At 40.7% G+C, this 21878-nt stretch overlaps 1 protein-coding gene across 6 annotated transcripts in view; it reads left to right on the top strand.

Annotated features, from left to right (window-relative positions):
- SETX (senataxin) overlaps positions 1-21878 on the top strand; it is a 97460-nt gene that overhangs the window by 52933 nt on the left and 22649 nt on the right. For all 6 annotated transcript variants that reach the window (XM_008005868.3, XM_008005864.3, XM_008005865.3 and 3 more), the window contains exons 12-19: positions 4279-4452; positions 6747-6979; positions 7991-8158; positions 9025-9181; positions 16721-16822; positions 17021-17136; positions 18912-18983; positions 21634-21783. In XM_008005868.3, the coding sequence (XP_008004059.3) occupies positions 4279-4452; positions 6747-6979; positions 7991-8158; positions 9025-9181; positions 16721-16822; positions 17021-17136; positions 18912-18983; positions 21634-21783 (1172 nt within the window). The remainder of the gene's footprint in view (positions 1-4278; positions 4453-6746; positions 6980-7990; positions 8159-9024; positions 9182-16720; positions 16823-17020; positions 17137-18911; positions 18984-21633; positions 21784-21878) is intronic.

Here is a 21878-nt window from a genome sequence, read left to right as displayed (position 1 = left end):
TGATCCTCCTGCCTTGGCCCTGCAAAGTGCTCGAATTACAGGCGTGAGCCACTGTGCCCAGCCTAATTCAGTATTCTTTTCCTTCCCACTTGTTCTGGGGAGAATTTTCTTTTTTTTTTTTTTTTTTTTGTTTTTGAAACAGGGTCTGTTTCAACAGCCTGTCGCCCAGGCTGAAGTTCAGTGGCACAGTCACAGCTCACTGCAGCCTCAAAATCCTAGGCTGAGAATTTTCATTAGTATGTTGGATATCCGTTTTCTTATTTTTTGTAACCTTTACATATGGATTTATTAATTTTATTTCTATTTCCAAGGTAATGAGATGGTTTAAGCAATTACAAGTTCAGTGACACCCTTTTTTGCAAGTGTAGTGAAGTCCAGAGTTTGTTCCACTTTTAGGGTCTTGCAGGACCCTAAATTTTCTCCCCTTTTGGTTCTACTTACAGTATGCAGTTATAAAAGGGTACTTCTCCCTTCTTGTCTTGTCCCTCAGAAGCTTTGAGTTTCAAATACTGCCAGTTCAAACCCCATGAACCATTAAGACCCTGTGCTGTATGCTGTATTCTGATTTTTGTCAGAGTGCTGCTTTAGTATTTTCACACTTGAGCTGGTCTTACCCTTCTCCTGGTAGATTTGGAGCTGGCTGAGGCTCCTGAGCTCTCTTTTTTTGAGACAGAGTCTTGCTCTGTTGTCCCAGATTGGAGTGCAATATCGCGATCTCAGCTCACTGCAACCTCCGCCTCCTGGGTTCAAGCAATTCTCCTGCCTCACCCTCCCAAGTAGCTGGGGTTACAGGTGCCCCACCATGCCCAGCTACTTTTTGTATTTTTAGTAGAGACGTTGTTTCACCATGTTGGTCAGGCTGATCTGGAACTCCTGATCTCAGGTGATCCGCCCGCCTTGGCCTCCCAAAGTGCTGGGTTTACAGGTGTGAGCTGGTGCGTCTGCGTGGTGTTTTTAATTTTGGTGATTCAAGCGGGTGTGTAGTAGTATGTCATTGTGGTTTTAATTTACTTTTCTAGAATGACTAACAATGTTGAGAATCTTTTCACAGACTTACTGGCAATGTGCATATCCCTTCATGTATTTTCCATTTTTACTTGGATTGTTTGTCCTCTTATTTTTACTTATTTTTCAGTTCTTTATATATCCTAGAGACAAGTTATTATATTTATATATTGAAAATATTTACTCCTAATCCTTGGCTTACCTTTTAATTTTCCTAACAGTATCTTGTATAGAGCAAAAGTTTTGATTTTGATGGCATCCAGTTTATCAGTTTTTTTCTTTTATGGTTCATGCTTTTTGTGTCCTAAGAAACATTTACCTAACCCACGGTCACAATTTTCTCCTATTTTTTTTTCTAAATTTTATAGTTTAATTTTAGTGTTTATGTTGATGACCATTTCAATTTTATTTTTATATATGACATATGTAAGGATTTAGGGTTTTTTTGCTTTTTTAAAGGTAGAATTCAGACGCAGTGGTGCATACTTGTAATCTCATCACTTTAGGAGGCCACAACAGGAGGATCACTTGAGGCCAGGAGTTTGAGACCAGTCTGGGCAAAATAGCAAGACCCTGTCTCTACAGAAAAGTAAAAAAAAGTTAGCTGAGCATGGTGGCACACACCTATGGTCCCAGTGACATGGGAGGCTGAGGCAGGAGGATTTCTTGAGCCCAAGTGTTTAAGGTGAAGTGAACTGTGATCGTGCCACTGCACTCCAGTCTGGGAGATAGAACAAGACCCAGTCTCTACAAAAATAATCAAAAACAATGTAAAAATAGGTGCTCAATTTTAGTGTTACTTCTTAAAAAATGTAGCCTTTCTCATTGAATAACCTTGCCATTCAGTAACTTGGCATACTTGTCAGCATATCAGTTGATCTTGATTGCAGGTCTGCTTTTAAACACTGTTTTCTTTATCTGTATAGCTGCCTTACACCAATACCACAGTCTCTTATTGTTGCTTTATAAAAAAATACTGAAATTGGATAGTTTAAGCCTTCCAGTTTTGTTCTTTGTAAAGTTTCTTTTTATTGTCATCAGTTTTAGAACCAACTTGTCAACATTTATAAAAATGCCTGCTGGTTTTTTGTTTGTGTGTGTGTGTTTTTTTGTTTTTTTTTTTTTTCTTTTTTTTTTTTGAGACGAAGTCTCACTCTTATTGCCCAGGCTGGAGTGCAGTGGCGCAATCTTCGCTCACAGCAACCTCCACCTCCCGGGTTCAAGCAATTGTCCTGCCTCACCCTCCCTAGTAACTGGGACTACAGGCGCCCGCAAGTGCGCCAGGCTAATTTTTGTATTTTTAGTAGAGATGGGGTTTTACCATGTTGGCCAGGCTGGTCTCAAACTCCTGACCTCAGGTGATCTGCCTGCCTCGGCCTCCCAATGTGGTGGGATTACAGGCATGAGCCACCACGCCTGGCCTTTTTTTTTTTTTTTTTTTTTGAGACGGGGTCTTGCTCTGTCGCCCAGGCTGGAGTGCAATAGTGCAATCTCAGCTCACGCAAGCTCCGCCTCCCAGGTTCATGCCGTTCTCCTGCCTCAGCCTCCCAAGTAGCTGGGACTACCGGTGCCTGCCACCATGCCCAACTAATTTTTTGTGTTTTTAGTAGAGATGGGGTTTCACCGTGTTGGCCAGTATGGTCTCAATCTCCTGACCTCATGATCCACCCGCCTTGGCCTTCCAAAGTGCTGGGATTACAGGTGCGAGCCACCGCGCCCGGCTGCCTGCTGGTATTTTTACTAGGATTGCTTTAACTCTAAAGATTTATTTGGGGAGAGCTGACATTTTAACAGTATTAAGTCTTAGGCCTTGAACTTAGTACATTTCTTCATTTGTTTAGGCTGTCTTCAGTTTCTCTCAGCAGTGGTTTGTATTTTTCAGAGTATGGGGCTAGATTGAGCAGTTGGTACTGAACTTTATTCCAGTGCTTTCTCTATTTTCCTAGTCCCACATAGTTACCACTTTCTTTTCCCATTTGTTTGAAATGCATAGAAGTTGCAAAATTCTTGTATGTACAGTCACGAGTCACTTAATGATGGGGATACGTTCTCAGAAATGTGTCAGGTGATTTCATCATCATGCCAGCTTCTCACGATGTTGGTAACATGTTGGTAACACCTAGGCTACCAACCTGTACAGCATGTTACCGTACTGAATACTGTAGGTAATTGTAACATGGGGGAAGTATTTGTGTATCTAAACATAGAAAAGATACAATAAAAATGCAATCTTATGGGACCACTGTTGTTTGTATCCGGTCCATCACTGACCACAGCAACGTTATGCAGTGTGTAACTACTTGGATTTGTTTCCGAATTTTCTTCAGGGGTTTTGAAAGTTGGAAACAAATGAGAGAAATTTAGTTAAAAGCCAGAATAGGCTGGGCATGGTGGCTCACCCCTATAGTCCCAACACTTTGGGAGGTCGAGGCAGGCGGATCACGAGGTCAGGAGGTCGAGACCATCCTGGCCAACACGGTGAAACCCCGTCTCTACTGAAAATACAAAAAAAATAGCCAGGCGTGGTGGCGGGCGCCTGTAGTCCAGCTACTTGGGGGGCTGAAGCAGGAGAATGGCATGAACCCAGGAGTCAGAGCTTGCAGTGAGCTTGAGTTACGCCACTGCACTCCAGCCTGGGCGACAGAGTGAGACCCAGTCTCCAAAAAAAAAAAAAAAAAACAATAAACCTAAAGGAAAGAAAATTTATTAGCTACTATTTTGGCCTTATGACAGTTTTGAAGAAAACTATATTCTGGAGCTGATATTTTTATTTTTATTTTTATTTTTATTTATTTATTTTTTTTGAGACGGAGTCTTGCTGTGTCGCCCAGGCTGGAGTGCAGTGGCCGGATCTCAGCTCACTGCAAGCTCCGCCTCCTAGGTTCACGCCATTCTCCTGCCTCAGCCTCCGGAGTAGCTGGGACTACAGGCGCCCGCCACCACCTCGCCCGGCTAGTTTTTTGTATTTTTAGTAGAGACGGGGTTTCACCGTGTTAGCCAGGATGGTCTCGATCTCCTGACCTCGTGATCCGCCCGCCTCGGCCTCCCAAAGTGCTGGGATTACAGGCTTGAGCCACCACGCCCGGCTGGAGCTGATATTTTTAATATTTTAAGTTTGTGATTGAATTAGATTACCATTTTAAAGTATATGCTGAGTCCATTAGTGCTGTGTATTTTTGAACTTAATACAAGGATTTAATTTCTTTTAAGTTAATCTTATTTAAAATAATTCTTTTAGAGTTATATAAATTCCTACTTCTTGTTGTTTCATAGTTTATCTGGAAGAATGTGAATTGGCTAAACAGCTGTATCCAAAGGAAAACGATTTGGTGTTTTTAGTTCCTGAGAGAATAAATGAAGAGAAGAAAGATGCAGAGAGAAATGACATACAAGATCTTCACGAGTATCATTCTGGTTATGTTCATAAATTTCGCCGCACTTCAGTCAGTAAGTAAATAATGATACATTGACAGGAAATGTCACATACAATCTCGTCTTCTAATTTGCTTCTAAATTGTGTATATCAAGTGTATTTGATATACATTTACCAAACATGTTTTTGCTATGTTGATTACTTGCCGTTCAGAGTCTCTTTTCTAGTTTTTCTAGACTTACCTGGAAAAGACCTTGTATTTATTTTTGTAATGTTCTATCCTTTTGTTACATTTCTTTATCCGTCATTGTGTTTGCTATAAAATGGACCATTTGCAGACCATCTGTTTGTTAACTTACATTTCATCCTTAGTTTTGTGGCCAGTTACTAATGAGATGACCAAACATGAAACTCACTGTAAGGAATCTGCTTACATCACTTCCATCCATTGTATGTTTCTCCTTAGGTAATTTAATAACAAAAACGTTAGCCTAAATTTAATGAATACCAGATGTATGCAGTGATACTTGTCCCTTTTTTTTTTTTTTTGAGACGGAATTTCCCTCTTGTTGTCCAGGCTAGAGTGCAGTGATGCCGTATCGACTCACTGCACTGTCCGCCTCTTGGGCTCAAGCGATTCTCCTGCTGCAGCTTCCCAAGTAGCTGGGATTATAGGCATCCGCCACCAGTCCCGGCTAATTTTTTGTGTTTTTAGTAGAGACAGGGTTTCACCATGTTGGCCAGGCTGGTCTTGAACTCCTCAGCCCCCACCTACCTCCCAAAGTTCTGGGATTACAGGTATGAGCCACCGTGCCCAGCTGAGACTTGTCCTTCTTATGCACATTTATAATCTTCCCCGAAGCCCCAAAAGGTAGTAGAAATTATTCCTTGCTCATCAGAAAATCATGGCTCAGGGATGTTAAGTAACCTATTCAAGGCTATCATCAGTGTTAAGTGGTAAGTCCAGAATTGAAACCTGCTTTTGTTGACTGCAAAGTCCACATTGTTTTTCTTATGCCAAACTGCCTTTTGGCAGTTGCAACTTTTTTAGTCTTAGTTATGTGAAGAGAAGAACATTATTTTATTATTCCTTCTCCTTTTTGCATGATATCTTAAAAGTAGCAATAAAGTGTGTCGACGTTGTGCTGCATTATAACAGGTGTACCATGTTTATTTGTGTGATCAGGGCTTAATTCCGTAGATATATTTAGGATACGTTTAGAAGAGTTGCAGTGAGAATTGATGTTTTACTCTGTGCTTTTGGCTCCTGAAAATGATTACCTTTGCCAAATTTATAGTTCTAAGGCAGTCTCCTTCCCTGAACTCCTCATAGATCAAAATCATCTCTCGGATATCTCCATTTGGAAATGTGTTAGACATTTCAAATCCACTAGTCCAAAAGTTAACGCTTGATTTTCTGCCTGACATCTGCACTTCCTTCATTCTTTCCCATCTTGTTAATTGGGGCCTCCATTCTTTCAGTTATTCAGACCAAAAACCTTGGAGTTATCCATGATCCTTACTTTCTTTCACACCTCACTTCTAATTTGTCAGCAGATCTGATTGACTTTTCCTTTGCAATATATCCCAAATCCAGTTCCCACGTCTACTAGTACAGCCTGGTCCAAGCTGTCATTAACTTTTACCTAAATTACTATGGTAACCTTGTAAGTGGTCTTTTTGTTTCTGTACTTTTATTATTGTAGTTATTCTTTGTTCTGAGGTAAGAGTGGTTCTTTCAGTTTGTGAGATAGAGCATGTTATTTCCCTACACAGAGTGCCCGATGGTTTTCTACCTGATCCTGAATAGCGTTCAGAGTCATTACTGCGATCTGCACAGCCCTATAAAATATAGCTGATTTTACTCTGAGTCGCTAAGCATTCTTCTCCCTATTTTTCCTTCTAGCCATGTTAGCCTTCTCCCTATTTCTAAAATATTCCTGGCACATCTGTGTCTTCAAAGATCTTTGCAGTTGCTGATTTTCTGTGTGTAGCACTGTTTACCCCCTGCTAAGTACATACTCCCTTACTTCAAGTCTCTGCTCAAATATTTCATCAGGAAGACCTTCCCGGACCAGCCTATCTGCCTCCATCCCCATCACTTCCTCCCTTTGTCTGTTTTCTTCAGAGCACTTACTACCACCTGACATACTTATTTGGTTATGTGCCTCCCTCTTCTAGAAAATAAGCCTCTGGAGGAGAGAACATTACTGGGTTCAGGAAGCAGTCCATAAATATTTATTGGGTAAATTATGTAAATAATATCCAAAAATAATGTTAAAATTACCTAATTCTGCATGACCTTTTAAACTAGGCAACACATTATTCAGTGATAACTGAAGTTGCTTTTTCTCTTTCTTGATGATAGTGCGTAATGGGAAAGCTGAGTGTTACCTTTCCATCCAGACTCAAGAGAATTTTCCGGCCAATTTAAACGAACTTGTGAATTGTATTGTAATCAATTCTCTGGTAACGACACAAAGGAAGTTGAAAGCCATGTCTCTGTTGGGTAGTCGGAACCAACTGGCTAGAGCTGTTCTGAATCCAAACCCTATGGACTTCTGTACAAAAGATTTACTAACTACAACATCTGAGAGAATTGTGAGTGATTATGTGATACTAGATAATTTCATGTTAGGATGCTAAAGCATCATATTTTTAGCTGCTACATATTCCTGTATGTCTGCAACAAAGACATGTTCACGGTGAACAGTTTAGTGTTAGTTTTCTTTAATATTGCAAAGTAGTAATTTAGGTTAGTCAGCTCACCTCAGGAAAAGGTACAGTACAATAAGAGTTGAAGGTTGCTGGAAGAGCAACATTAAAATGTTAGCTCAGCAGCCTACTTAATGTGCGTTAGATGAGAAGTCTCAGGTTTAGTGGCGTTAAATTTACATTTGAATGATTGATGGAGAATTGGCTGGTATTGTTGGAAATGCAAAGATGAAGTTGTCATCTGAACATTTGAAGCTGTATATAAACCCTGCGAAATTAACACAGGGAAGTGCAAAAGGAAAGTAATATTTTTTGAAACTCTACTGTATGCTATGGCTTTCATGTGCATTATCTCAGTCTATTCTCACTTTCAAGGAATCCTAGATTTAATGAGTAACAGAGGCTAAGGCTTAGGTTAGGAGTGTAGTGACCCAACTTGTAAGTGAGTGAAGCTTAGACTCAGATCTGACCCTGAAATCCACGTTTGTTCCCCTGTACACATGTGTTAGGAAATACATAGTCTCGGGATGTTTTCACTAAGGAGAAAATTGACTAAAGATGGAAGAAAAACAGAGTAGTAAAAAGAAAAGGTGTGGATTAGTAAATGCCGTTTATTGTATTTATCTTTGTAAGAATAAAACACAAAAATACGGTTGTGGTATTTGTAAGTACTTGAAGCCTTACAGACACTAATTAGTAATTAGTAATGAGCTTTCTTTCCAGCAGTGAACGTGTTTTTAGATTAAGGGTCACTTTGGTGCCTTTATCTTGTCTGACCATAACCAAAGCTTTTGTCTGAAGCATTGAAAGAGATTTGAACAGGTCTTTTTCATGGTCTTCCTTTCAAATTCCACAACAGAAACAGCAACTCATTCTCAAAAATGTGTTTTTATATAGATTGCTTACTTAAGAGATTTCAATGAAGACCAAAAGAAAGCAATAGAAACTGCATATGCTATGGTGAAACACTCACCATCAGTTGCCAAAATCTGCTTGATTCATGGACCACCTGGAACAGGAAAATCAAAAACTATTGTTGGCCTCCTCTATTGTCTACTGACAGAGGTAGGTATGGGTGAGGGCACTGATGCCGTTAACTAGATGCATCATTTTACTTTACTCGAGTTACCTGACATGTAAATAAGTATTAATATGCCATTTCTTCCTTGCTTTGTGTGTATTTTTTATATTGTGTGTAACTGTGTCAGAGACAAGGGTGGCAGAGGGAGGGAAGGTTATGAGAAGTAAAAAGAGGAAAAAACCCACTATTTTATGGGAAACAAATCATAAGGATGAGAATGATGGCCTTCAGGCTTCACTGTAGGCCACAGCTAATACTGTGAATGCTGGGCTACATTTTGGTTGGATCGTGGGTTTTTTTGTTTTTTTGTTTTTTTTGAGACAGTGTCTCGCTATCATCCAGGCTAGGGTGCAGTGGCACTATCTCGGCTCACTGCAACCTCCGCCTCCCATGTTCAAGTGATTCTCCTGCCTCAGCCTCCCGAGTACCTCCCGAGTAGTTGGGACTATAGGCGTACACCACCACCCACAGCTAATTTTTGTATTTTTAGTAGAGACAGGATTTTGCCATGTTGGCCAGGCTGGTCTCGAGCTCCTGACCTCAAGTGATCTGCCTGCCTCAGCCTCCCAGAGTGCTGGGATTACAGGCGTGAGCCACCGTGCCTGGCCTGGATTGAGTATTGATTAAAGTACGTGGATGATAAAGTAAGGCTCAGAGCAGTTATGACAAATTTTTTTGCTAGAGTAATTTTAAATATCAGTGTAAGATGTAGATGCTTTTATTTATTTTTAACTTTATTATGAGAACTTTCAAAAATACATGGAAGTAAAGACAAACTTTAAAGCTATATAATAGAGCTCACCCATATTTTTTGTGTGTTTGTTTGGTATGTGTATGTGGCAAACTGTAGAACCAGAGGAAGGGGCGTTCAGACGAAAACTCCAATGCCAAAATCAAACAAAACCGTGTCCTCGTGTGTGCACCTTCCAATGCAGCTGTTGATGAACTCATGAAAAAAATTATCCTTGAATTCAAAGAAAAATGTAAAAACAAGAAGAATCCTTTAGGTATGATACTTTTGTGGATTTTCAGTTTGTTTTTGTTTTCAGTGTTAAGTGTAGGCAACTTTGAATGACAAAGGAAAGAGCAAGTCAGTCCTGGTAATAGCTTCTACTTGAATCTGTGGCTTGTTAGTTCATTTAGCAAGTATTTCATTGAACATTTACCCTGTGCCAGGTACTGAGGTTTCATCAGTGAAGACTTCAAGGAGACACACGGTCTAGTGAGGAAGCAGGTCAATATAGAGTGTGATAAGTTCCACAGTGGGGCTAAAATGTGGGGTGTTTCAGACACCTTAGAGGGACCCCAGTTCAATTGTGTGAGGGTTAGAGAAGGGCAGTTAGGAATTAGCCACAGGAAGTAGAGGGTTAGGGAATACTTGAGCGCAGAGATTGCCATAAAAAAAAAGAATCAGGGCAAAAGAGCCTCAGATGGTTCATGAGGTTCCTAGAGCATTAGGTGGCGGTGAAAGATGAGACTTTGAGTAAGCACAGGCTTAGTGAAAACAATCATTGTTTACAGTCACTGAGTGTTGGCTATGTGTCAGTAATTCTCAAAATAATCCCAGGAACTTGGTGTTAACCCTACCATCTGTATTTTGTAGGTGGGGAAACTGAAGCTGAGAAATGTTAATTACTCTAGAGGGATAACTTTTTTTGGTAGAATGTACATGATAGTGAGCATTACAACGAATGATTCAGGGCACTGAAGTGATGATGTGAAATTATTTCTTTTTTTAACCTTAACACTCATTTTTCGTATCACTCGTATTGAGTGGTGGTATAGTTATGGCTTTGTATTTGATGACCTTTGCAAGCTCGTATGTCTTGTCTTCCCTACCAAATTTAATTTTCCTTAAGGATACCTAACAGGGCCTTTTAACAGGATTTGATTTAGCAGACTCCAAATACAGTGACTTAAATATAATAGAAGTTTACTTCTTTCTTTTTGTTAAAAAGCCCAGAGTTGGGCAGTTAAGAACTGGTACCAGAGTCTCTGGTATGGCGACTCTGCCTTAGAGAGTCCTTGGAGACCCAGGCTCCATGTGGTTGCTCCACCATGGGTGGCCTCTATTCTCGAGTGCACCTGTGGTCAGGATAGCTGCTCCAGCTCCAGCAAACATGAGGAAAAGATGAAGATGGGGCAGAGGGAACATACTAGCCATGTTATAAGGAAAGTTTCTAGGTCCTGCCAATAGCACCTCTGCTTATTTTCTTTTGGCCACACCGATGTATAAGAGAGGCTGGAACATGTCATCTTTATTCTGAGTGATCACACACGTTTTTCCTTATATCACATATGTATTACATACACATAGAATTCATTTGCTCTTAAAACATACAATACATTGTCAATCTCTGATTTACATTTTTCCACTTGCCTTTACATTTGTGAGATTGATATTGTGAAAAGCTGCCGTCACTCATATTAACTGCTATAGTGTGTTTCATTGAAGGCATGCAAAATTTACTCATGGATAATTTAGTTTCTTTTCAATTTTTTATTTCAAACTTGAGATGAGCATTAAAAAACTTTACTAAAACATGGGTCTCTAGCATATGTATATCTCGAAGTGAAAATGTGGGGGTTCAAGGGTTTGTACATCTTCAGTTTTCTAGGTAGTACCAAATTCTTGAAAGTGATTGTACCAGTTATGCTCCCAAGAGCAGTCCCTGTGCAGCATGCAGTTGGTAGTTTCAATTTGCCTTTCCCTGATGGCATGAGCTTAAGCTGCTTTTCAGGTGTGTATTGACTGCACAGCTGGGCCAGGACTAGGGTGAGGCAAACGAGGTGTCTAGGTTGGATTTTTTATTTTTTATTTTTATTTTTATTTTTTTGAGACGGAGTCTCGCTCTGTCGCCCAGGCTGGAGTGCAGTAGCGCGTTCTCGGCTCACTGCAAGCTCCACCTTCCGGGTTCACGCCATTCTCCTGCCTCAGCCTCCCGAGTAGCTGGGACTACAGGTGCCCGCCACAATGCCTGGCTAATTTTTTGCATTTTTTAAGTAGAGACGGGGTTTCGCTGTGTTGGCCAGGATGGTCTCGATCTCCTGACCTCATGATCCGTCCACTTTGGCCTTCCAGAGTGCTGGGATTACAGGTGTGAGCCACGCGCCCAGCTTTATTTTTTTTTTAATTAGAGAGCAGCCCAGGCGCAGTGACTCACACTTGTAATGCCAGCACTTTGGGAGGTCAAGGTGGATGGATCACCTGAGGTCAGAAGTTCGAGACCAGCTTGACCAACATGGTGAAACTCTGTCGCTACCAAAAATACAAATTAGCCGCACGTCGTGGCATGGGTCTGTAATCTCAGCTTCTTGGGAGGCTGAGGCAGGAGAATCACTTAAACCTGGGAAGTGGAGGTTGCAGTGAGCCGAGATCGCGCCCTTGCACTCCAGTCTGGGCAACAAGAGTGAAGCTGTCCCTAAGTAAATAAATAAGAGAGCAAATGATATCTTCTCTGAGTAGAGAGACCTTTTTTCTTTTTCAGTACTTTCATTTTTACTTTCCAGTGGTCCTGGGTCTCCTTTAAGGAAATGACTTGAACATCTCTCCATTAAGTATATTTCTGGGTTTTGTGTATACCTGTTAGTAGGGTAAAGAGTTGCTTTCTCATTAGCGTTTTTATCATGAATGGGTGTTGAATTTTATTGCATGCTTCAAATGGTAATGAAATTTTTCTTGAATCTGTTAATATGGTAGATTACAATGTTTTTCTGATGTTAAAATATCTTTGATTCTTACAGAATAAGGTCACCTTGGTGTCTTGTATTAGTTTTTAATACACTGCTAGATTGCTAGTGTTTTATTTAGGACTTTGAAATTAATGTTCATCAATGAGGCCAGCCTGTAATTTTTGTTACACTGTATTTGTCTAGTTTTAGTATTGAAGTTACACAGGCTTTAAAAAATTATTTGGGGCCTGGTGTGGTGGCTGATACCTGTAATTCCAGCACTTTGGGAGGCCGAGGCGGGCGGATCACGAGGTCAGGAGATTGAAACCATCCTGGCTAACATGGTGAAACCCCCTCTCTACTAAAAATACAAAAAATTAACCGGGCATGGTGGCAGGCACTTGTAGTCCCAGCTACTCGGGAGGCTGAGGTAGGAGAATGGCGTGAACCCGGGAGGCGGAGCTTGCAGTGAGTCGAGGTCGTACCACTGCACTCCAGCCTGGGTGATAGAGCGACACTGCATCTCAAAAAAAAAAAAAAAAAAAAGAGTTGGGAATTTTTTTGTTGTTATTTGGAAGGTTTTGTATAAGACAACTTGTCTATTTCTTGAAGGCTGATTTGTTACTAGTATTGTTTTATTTTGTATTTGTTGTCTTTTTTTAACAGAATGAGTAAATTTCTGTTTACTGTTTAAATGTCATTAATGATTATAAGTCTATTCATGTTTTCTAGTTTGGAGTCAGTTTTGCTAATTCATATTTTTCAAGAAAAATTTCTACTTCAACTAAGGTTTTTGTGTATATTGACTGAAAATGGTTCATTGTATTCTCATATTTAAAATCTCAACTGTATTTGTGGTTGGATACCCTTTGTCATGTGTTGTTTATTGTATTTTTTAAAATTGAGAGAGGTCTCAATTTTTCAATTGAGGGGAGGGTTGTTTCTGAAAAGTGGTTTTTTTTTAGAACCATTGGATATTTTATTAACTTATAATAGCTGTTATTAACAAGAGCTTATTATGTGCCAAGTCCTATGTGCCCCTCTCATTTAATTTCCATAGTAACTTTGAGGTGATTTTTTTTTTTTTCTTTTTAAGACAGGGTCTCTCTCTGTCGCTCAGGCTGGGGTGCATTGGCATGATCATGGCTCACTGCAGCCTCGCCCTCCTGGGCTCAAGTGATCCTCCTGCCTCACCCTCCCAAGTAGCTAGATCTGCAGGTTTGCCACCACACGGGGTTAATTTTTAAATTTTTCTTGTAGAGACAGGGTCTCATCATGTTGCCCAGGCTGGCTTCAAGCAATCCTGTTGCCTCAGCCTCCCAAGGTGCTGGGATCACAGGCATGAGACACTGCCCTGACCACGTTTGCTGTATTATGTATTTATTCCCTAAATGCACATGTAACACAGGCTTAGGGGTGGGAAAGTACAAGGAAAACATTTATTTTTTCTAAGCCAGAAAAAATAAAGTATTTAAAAATTATTTTATCTAAATCAATAATTAATAGATGGAATTAAATTTAATTAAATTGCTTGATTAGTAGTTTATATTTTAATTAAAATCATTTTTCATGGCCCACCTGAGCCCAAGCCAAGATAATCACACTTGTTTTTAATTCTTCCACCTCTTCCAGGCCCCCCTACTTTCTTGTGGGCATTACCAAGCTCCCATTGTAGAAATTTCTATGTTTTTATTGGAATGGTAGCTTTGGCGATGTCAAACTCACAGAATTTTAAAGTCTGTTCCTTTCACTGAATGTAAATTATTCCTCAAGAATGTTAAAGAACAAAACAGACACCCAGGCACCTGGACACTGCTGCCCAGCCTTGCTCCCTCATGGGTGCCACAACAGCTCAGGGGCTTTCAAATCTGGTTTTCAGCTCTCTGTTTTTGGCCTCTAGGGATTTCTCTTAACATTCTCCTGAGCTTACCCAGCGATGTAAAGGATGTCTGTTATAATTTGTGGAACATTTCTGGGTGCTTATAGTAGGTGGGTTTCCAAGTCATCTCATCTACCTTTCTAGTGGAAACATAAGTGAATTAAGAAGTTTTCAGGCCGGGTGCGGTGGCTCATGCCTGTAATCCCAGCACTTTGGGAGGCCGAGGCGGGTGGATCACGAGGTCAGGAGATCGAGACCATCCTGGCTAACACGGTGAAACCTCGTCTCTACTAAAAATATAAAAAATTAGCCAGACGTGGTGGCGGGCGCCTGTAGTCCCAGCTGCTCGGGAGGCTGAGGCAGGAGATTGGCGTGAACCCGGGAGGCGGAGCTTGCAGTGAGCCGAGATCACACCACTGCACTCCAGCCTGGGCGACAGAATGAGACTCCATCTCAAAAAAAAGAAAAAAGTTTTCAAACCCTGAAGTAAATGTTGGCCTTAAATTTAGGAAAATGAGCTGAACTGGGGTAAAAAATACGCTGTAGATAACTATAAAAATAAGCCATTCATTTTTCATATAATCATTGTATTTATTATGTACCCACCACTCTTCTAGGTGGTGATCAAAACAAAACTCTATTATTTTGGGACTTAATATTTAAAGGATGGAGATAGACAGTAAACAAATAACTGTGACGTGTCCAATTGGAATAAATGCTGACAAATGCTACATGATTGCATAATTTAGCCCAGTGATATAGTGGGGAATATTTATTTATTTATTTATTTATTTGTGAGACTGGTCTCGCCTCCCCTGCTCAAGCAATCCTCCCATCCCTGCCTTCCAAGTAGCTGGGACCACAGGGGGAGGCCACCACGCTGGGCCAATTTTTGTCATTTTTGATAGAGGTGGAGTTTCACCATGTTACCCAGGCTGGTCTCAGACTCCTGGATTCAAGCAGTCTGCCTACCTTGGCCTCCCAAAGTGCTGGGATTACAGCCCTGAGCCACTGCACCTGGCCTTAGTGGGGAAAGTTTTTTGTTTTTTTTTTTTTTGAGATGGAGTCTCGCTCTGTCTCCCAGGCTGGAGTGCAGTGGTGCACTCTTTGGCTTACTGCAGCCTCCACCTCCTAGGTTCAAGCAATTCTCCTGCCTCAGCCTCCCGAGTAGCTAGGATTACAGGCATGTGCCACTACGTCCAGTTAATTTTTGTATTTTTAGTAGAGACGGGGTTTCACCATGTTCTCCAGGCTGGTCTCGAACCCCTGACCTCATGATCCACCTGCCTTGGCCTCCCAAACTTCTGGGATTTACAGGCGTGAGCCACTGTGCCCAGTCTTGTAGTGGGGAATTTTTAGATAAAATAATAACACATGGGTAAAAAAAAGACAAAGGTGTTTTTTTAATTTGTTTGTGTTTTTGAGATGGAATCTCGCTCTGTCACCCAGGCTGGAGTGCAGTGGTGCAATCTTTGGCTTACTGCAACCTCCACCTCCTGGGTTCAGGCAACTTTCCTGCCTCAGCCTCCTGAGTAGCTGAGATTACAGGTGCATGCCACCATGACTGGCTAATTTTTGTATTTTTGGTAGAGGTGGGGTTTTGCCATGTTGGCCAGGCTAGTCTCAAACTCCTGACCTCAAGTGATTTGCCCACCTCTGTCTCCCAAAGTGCTGGGATTATAGGTGTGAGCCACTGTGCCCGGCCAGAAAAAAGATTTTTAAAAAACCCAATAGAAGAAATTATAATAAAAGAAAAAAATTAAAACCAAAAGGACAAGAAAAAAGCAAAAAGAAATGTGTTAACCTGAGATTAAAATGTGGTTAGTAAACAGGCAAGTTAAATTGATTTTTATAGTTTTTGCAATTACTATATCCAAGAATTTCTATCATCTTGTGTCCCTTTCTAGACTATCAAGGTGAGGTGGAACATAGTTTTAAAAACTTTTATCCTGAGTATTCTACAAAAGAAGACTCGATGGTCACATAAGATTCTGTTCTGAAAATTACATATTAATATATAACATATAAAAGTTCTTGAAATATTCTGCGGTTAAGAGTGTTGGGGACCAGCTTCAACACCACCCGCAGGGTACACGAAATTCGGTGGTGACAAAGGAATGAGAAGAGACAGGTTAAGAGTTCATAAAGGAGGGAGCCAGGGGGCCAGAGCAAATCAGAGGCTGTAAAGGCGCCAAGCTCTGATCTCCACACTATTTATTGAGTACAATCACTTAGATTTAAGAAGCAAGTGTTCAGGGGTGAAATGGTGAAAGCAGGGCGGTGTGTCATACACCTAATCTATAGCAGTGGCGGTTTAGGTAAATTTCTTTGTGTTGAACAGTATAAACTTAACTACTGATTTATTTTTTACTAATTGGAGAGCAGCTGTGGGGAGTAGGCCTAACTAGGAGCCAGCATATCTGGCCACATTCTGGTGCTTCAAAGGAGTGTCTTTCTCCTTGAGCACAGTGTTTATAGATAGGAGAGCAGGTCACGTTCTGGTCATGGGAACATGATGGCAAGGCTTTCCTCCTCAGAGACCTCTTGTGGCTTTCCACAACTTACTGTTCCATACTTGTATGGCCAGTTTATGCAGGCACCCCACAAGCCCTTTTCCCAACATAAGAGAACTGCTTCATTTTTTTTATCTCAACATTTTTCTTGAATCTATTTTGCTGTGGAATGTTCTACTGAACATAGTTTGAAAATGTTACTATAATAGAATCTCAACTCTGCAGTGTACTGTTTAGATGACCTTGCTAGCTTTTATTAGGTAGAAGTGATAAGTACTTGCCATATAGGGTTGTTAGGAACAATATCTGAAATAATGTATAAGAAGTTTGTGGTATAGTCCCGGGTGTCCAGTTAATTGGAAGTTCATATTTGCTCCCTTCTCTGATTATTAACATTTACTTAGAAATATAGATACTATGTATAGAGACAGGATGGATCAGCAGTGTCCTTATTAGTCCTTAACTGTGATTCTTATCAACAGGAAACTGTGGAGATATAAATTTAGTACGACTGGGTCCAGAAAAGTCTATTAATAATGAGGTTCTAAAGTTCAGTTTGGACAGCCAAGTAAACCACAGAATGAGTAAGTACTGAATGTGGTATATACTAGTGTTTTCTCTGTTTTGTTTGGTGGAAAATTACTTGGGCACTAAAGGTAATTTGAAGCCTCCAGAATTAGTCTGGCTTTGGGAACTAATTTTCCTTCTCATTGTGTTGTATATGTGTGTGAGTTTGTTAGAATTAGAATAGCATATAATTTTTTATTTGTTATTTTTATTAGAAAAAGATTTACCTTCTCATGTTCAGGCGATGCATAAAAGAAAGGAATTTCTAGATTATCAGTTGGATGAGCTTTCCCGGCAGCGAGCTCTATGCCGAGGTGGACGGGAAATACAGGTATCTCTGCATTTCTTAAATAATGTTCTTTAAATAATAACTCAGGTATACAAACTAGTTAACACGTTTTTTTTTTTTTCTTTTCTTTTTTTTTTTTTTTTGAGACACAGTCTTGTTCTGTCTCCCAGGCTGGAGTGCAGTATAGCACAATCCTGACTCACTACAGCCTCAACTTCTTGTGTTCAGGTGATTCTCCTGCCTCAGCCTCCCAACTAGCTGGGATTACAAGGATGGGCCACCACACCCGGCTGATTTTTTGTATTTTTAATGGAGATGAGGTTTCACCATGTTGGCCAGGCTAGTCTCGAACTCCCGGCCTCAAGTTGATCTGCCCACCTCAGCATCCCAAAGTGCTGGGATTGCAGGCGTGAGCCATTGTGACTAGCCTAATTAATGAGTATTTAATGCCCTTTATTTATTGGGGAATGGCATGATTCGTGTATAAAAATGTGTACTAAGATGCTAAAAATGTGTCTCAGGTTAACACATTTCTTTCTGCTTTTTTTTGTCCTTTTGGTTTTAATTTTTTTTTAGTTTTTATTAAAATTTCTTTTTTTTTTTTTAATCTTTTAAAAAACTTTTTTGTAAAGGGCAAGATAATCCAGTAAAGATTTTAGACTTTGCAAGCCATATGGTTGGTTTCTGTTGCAGCTATTCTACTCTGCTTTTGGGAGCACAAAGGCAGCCATAGATAATACATAAATAAATGGATGTGGCTGTGTTCCAGTAGAACTTTACTTACAAAAATAGATGGGATGTTGCATTTTTGTTTATTTTTGAGATAGGATCTCACTTTGTGGCCTAGGCTGTAGTGCAGTGGTGCAGTGGTGCAGTTGTTCAATTTAGCCTCAAGCTCTTGGACTCAAGTGAGCTGTCTTTCTGTCTCAGCCTCTTGAGTAGCTGGGACTACAGCTGTGTGCCATCATGCCTGGCTAATTTTTTTGTGTGTTTTCTGTAGAAACTGGGTCTTGCCATGTTGCCCCGGGTGGTCTGAACTTCTTACCTCAAGCAGTCCTCTCACCTTAGCCTCCCAAAGTGCCAGGATTACAGGCATGTGTCCCTGCACGTGGCCTTGCATTTGGCTTATAGGCTGTACTGCCTTATATTAAAGCTATACTGAGTTTATTAGTTATCTTTCAGTTCTAACCAGTTCAAATTAGGTTACACAGAAAGGGAATTAGCTTCAGTATGGGTGGATCCAGAGGCTCAAATGACATCATCATTTCTCCAGTCCATAATTTGTTTTTCTGTGTGTCAGCCATTTCTTCTTTGGGAGAAGGTGAGTGTCAGCATCTCAGGGCTTCCACCATCTCAACTTAGAAACCCCATAGGGAGAGAAGGTCTTTCTCTTAGCATCCATATATCCAAAGAAGCAGTTAGTTTAGTCCCTGGGTGAGCAAGCAGGTCTAATCCGTATTTTTAAGAAGATGGGTGCCATGATTGGCCAGGCCTGTGTTAGATGCCCATCACTGTGGCCAGAGGAATGGTTGGGGTGTGATTTATAGCCTCATTTGAATCACCTGGAAGTTAAGGGCGGTGCGATGCTCCCAGGGCTGGAATGCCAAGCAGACTGCTCACGTGCAGCGCACAGGACACAGCTGAGTCTTAGCAGCATACAGAATGCGTCAGGACTCTAGTGGTAAAGAGGAAATAAACTGGCTAAACAGATTTTTCATTGGTAAAATACAGGCTCTCTTAAAATTAGAGGCAGTCCATTGGAAGGCATTTAAAAATGCTTAGTTTAGTTTTAATTATGACATTTGAATTTTTTCCAGAGGCAAGAATTAGATGAAAACATTTCCAAAGTTTCTAAGGAAAGGCAGGAACTTGCTTCTAAAATTAAAGAGGTAAGTAGTTCACCTGTAGCATTTTCTTAATTTTGTTTTTTTTTTTTTTTTTATGTAAATATGACTGTTCAGACAAGCTATGGGCTTTATTTTTTTTGGAGACAGAGGCTGGGGTGGAGTGGCATGATCTCAGCTCACTGCAACCTCAGCTTCCCGTGTAGCTGGGATTACAGGCGTGCACCACCATGCCTGGCTAGTATTTTTTTTTTTTTGAGATGGTGTCTGGCTCTGTCACCAGACTGAAGTGCAGTGGCATGATCTCGGCTCACTGCAGCCTCCACCTCCCGGGTTCAAGCGATTCTCCTGCCTCAGCCTCCCGAGTAGCTAGGTTTACAGGCATGTGCCACCACGCGCAGCTAAGTTTTGTATTTTTAGTAGAGACGGGGTTTCACTATGTTGGCCAGGATGGGCTTGATCTCGTGATGTCGTGATCCTCCTGCCTCAGCCACCCAAAGTGCTGGGATTATAGGCGTGAGCCACCACACCTGGCCTTTTTGTTTGAGACAGAGTCTCACTCTGTCACCAGGCTGGAGTGTAGTGGCACAATCTCAGTTCACTGCAACCTCTGCCTTCCAGGTTCGAGCAGTTCTCCTGCCTCAGCCTCCTAAGTAGCTGAGACTGCAGGCGCATGCCACCACCCCCAGCTAAATTTTGTATTTTTAGTAGAGACGGGGTTTCACCGTGTTGGCCAGGATGGTCTCGATCTCATGACCTTATGGTCTGCCCACCTCCTCCCTAAGTGCTGGGATTACAGGCGTGAGCCACCATGCCAGGCCCTTTTTTTTCGTGTTTTTAATAAAAACGCAGTTTCACCATGTTGGCCAGACTGGTCTGGAACTTCCAACCTCAAGTCATCTGCCCATCTCAGCCTCCCAAAGTGTTGGCTTTACAGGCATGAGTCACCATGCCCAGCCAGCTATGGGCTTTTCTCAGTTACATTTTAAATTGTTAAAAAAAATTACAAACTTCTGTGGAAATGGAGAAAATGGTGTAACAACATTTGCATTATTTTCTTTAACCTAAGAATGAATTCTTAACACCATCTAAGATATCTAAGAAAGAGGTGGTTATGAATTATCTTTTTTCTGTTTTAGGTCTTGATAAATATTTAAATTCCTTCTTATGAGGTGCTCTATTTCTGCTTCCCACAGACTGCAAAAAAACAATTATGATAATTATCATCAGATAAACAGTTAATGAAACTAGCTTTATGGGTGTTTTCCCTATTAAAAAAAAAAAGGTCACCTGTATGAGCTTTAGGGTGAGGGTGGCAACTGTGAGCCCTCCAGAGCTCCAACCTGGGCGCAAGTAGAGTGATGATGGGCAGAATTTGGCATAAGAAAGTACGGCACTTTGATTTTTGGTTTTTGTTTTTTGCAATTCTTGGCTTAGAGCATAAACTCCTTGTACTTGCGTTAGATCATAAGGCTTCTGTAATATTTTGTAGCTTTTCCCTAGTATTTTTGGGACGTGAAAATATCCTGTAAGATTTAGACTAATTGAAGCTTGGCTGAGCCAGGTGTATACCCTGATTGTCAGAATGCAGCCCTAATCAAACCGCATTGGGGTCAGGGAAAGAGGGTAATAGTAACTGATGACGTTAGTAGTATTTTTGCTGAAGTGTTTCTCCTGAATGTATTATGATCTTTCTCTGTGGACTAAAATACAGTTGAATTTAATACATATTTTCATTAGCAGTTTATTTAAACTAAAAATTATGTGAAAGCTTTTGATTAAAGTTATAAACAGAACCCCAGATTAGTCTTTCCTGAGTCAAGGATGAAGTCCATCTTCACAGATGTTTTTTGCTGCTCACCACATGTGTTGTGTGGGCCATGAAACTGCGCTTGCAGTTTTACTCACTGGAGGGCTGAGGACAGTGTCTGACAGTGCTTTACTGTGTTAGCCGTGGAGGACCACAGTGCCGCCGTCTTCCTAAAGCTCACACGCATGCCTGGAATTGCATGGTTGAATATATCGTATGTGCTGAGATGAATCACTTCTACTTCTTAGTAGCAAAAAGAAGCAAACTGAATTTCTGATGAAAATGCTGATGTATTTGAGCACTGCATGGTATGATTGTGAGGCACCATCCACGTTGTCTGGCTCCATCACAGTACATTGCATTATAGAAGGAGGCCACACTTGTTTTTCTTACTGTGGAAATAGAATATTTGTCAGGTTCACAGGCGTTTTTGTTAGTACTAGCAAAAGCACTAAAAAAAAGGAAAGGACAATATTATATACTTAAAAACTAACAGAAAAATGTACATTCAAGCTGAATTCTAACCCTGGTTTTACTCAGATAATTCACAACTCAGGATTATTACATCTCTACTTCAGATACCTACCTACATATATCTGACTACAGGAAGGATTGTAATCTACTTTGACCAAGTCAAACCCTGGATGAGAATTTTTAATGTGCTTAAATCATATTCTGTGTTTCAGCCGCAAAGCACACATTCTTTCTGGTTTGGGATTATCTTGAACGTTTCTGTTGTTTCCTAGATTTGAGGGTTTCCCCCTAACTTTTACTAAATGTTTTTCTGTCACATAATAAATAGTGAGTGTTTTATAGTAAACATAGGCCTGTCATAGTCAAGGATTGATATACAACTGAATATTGATTTAATCTTTGTTCTCTTAGGTTCAAGGACGCCCACAGAAAACACAGAGTATCATCATCTTAGAGTCCCATGTGATCTGCTGCACATTGAGCACGAGTGGTGGCTTACTACTTGAATCTGCTTTCCGGGGGCAAGGGGGTGTCCCCTTCAGCTGTGTCATTGTTGATGAGGTCAGTCAACAGTCAGCCATACAACTTTGACTAGTACTATGAGGAGTAAGTCTTAGATTAATTGTGGCTGCTGAGATGTTGAGATGTGGTTTTTT

Source organism: Chlorocebus sabaeus, chromosome 12, assembly GCF_047675955.1.
Source record: "Chlorocebus sabaeus isolate Y175 chromosome 12, mChlSab1.0.hap1, whole genome shotgun sequence".
NCBI classification, from domain to species: domain Eukaryota; kingdom Metazoa; phylum Chordata; class Mammalia; order Primates; family Cercopithecidae; genus Chlorocebus; species Chlorocebus sabaeus.
This window is presented reverse-complemented; position numbering and strand designations above follow the sequence as displayed.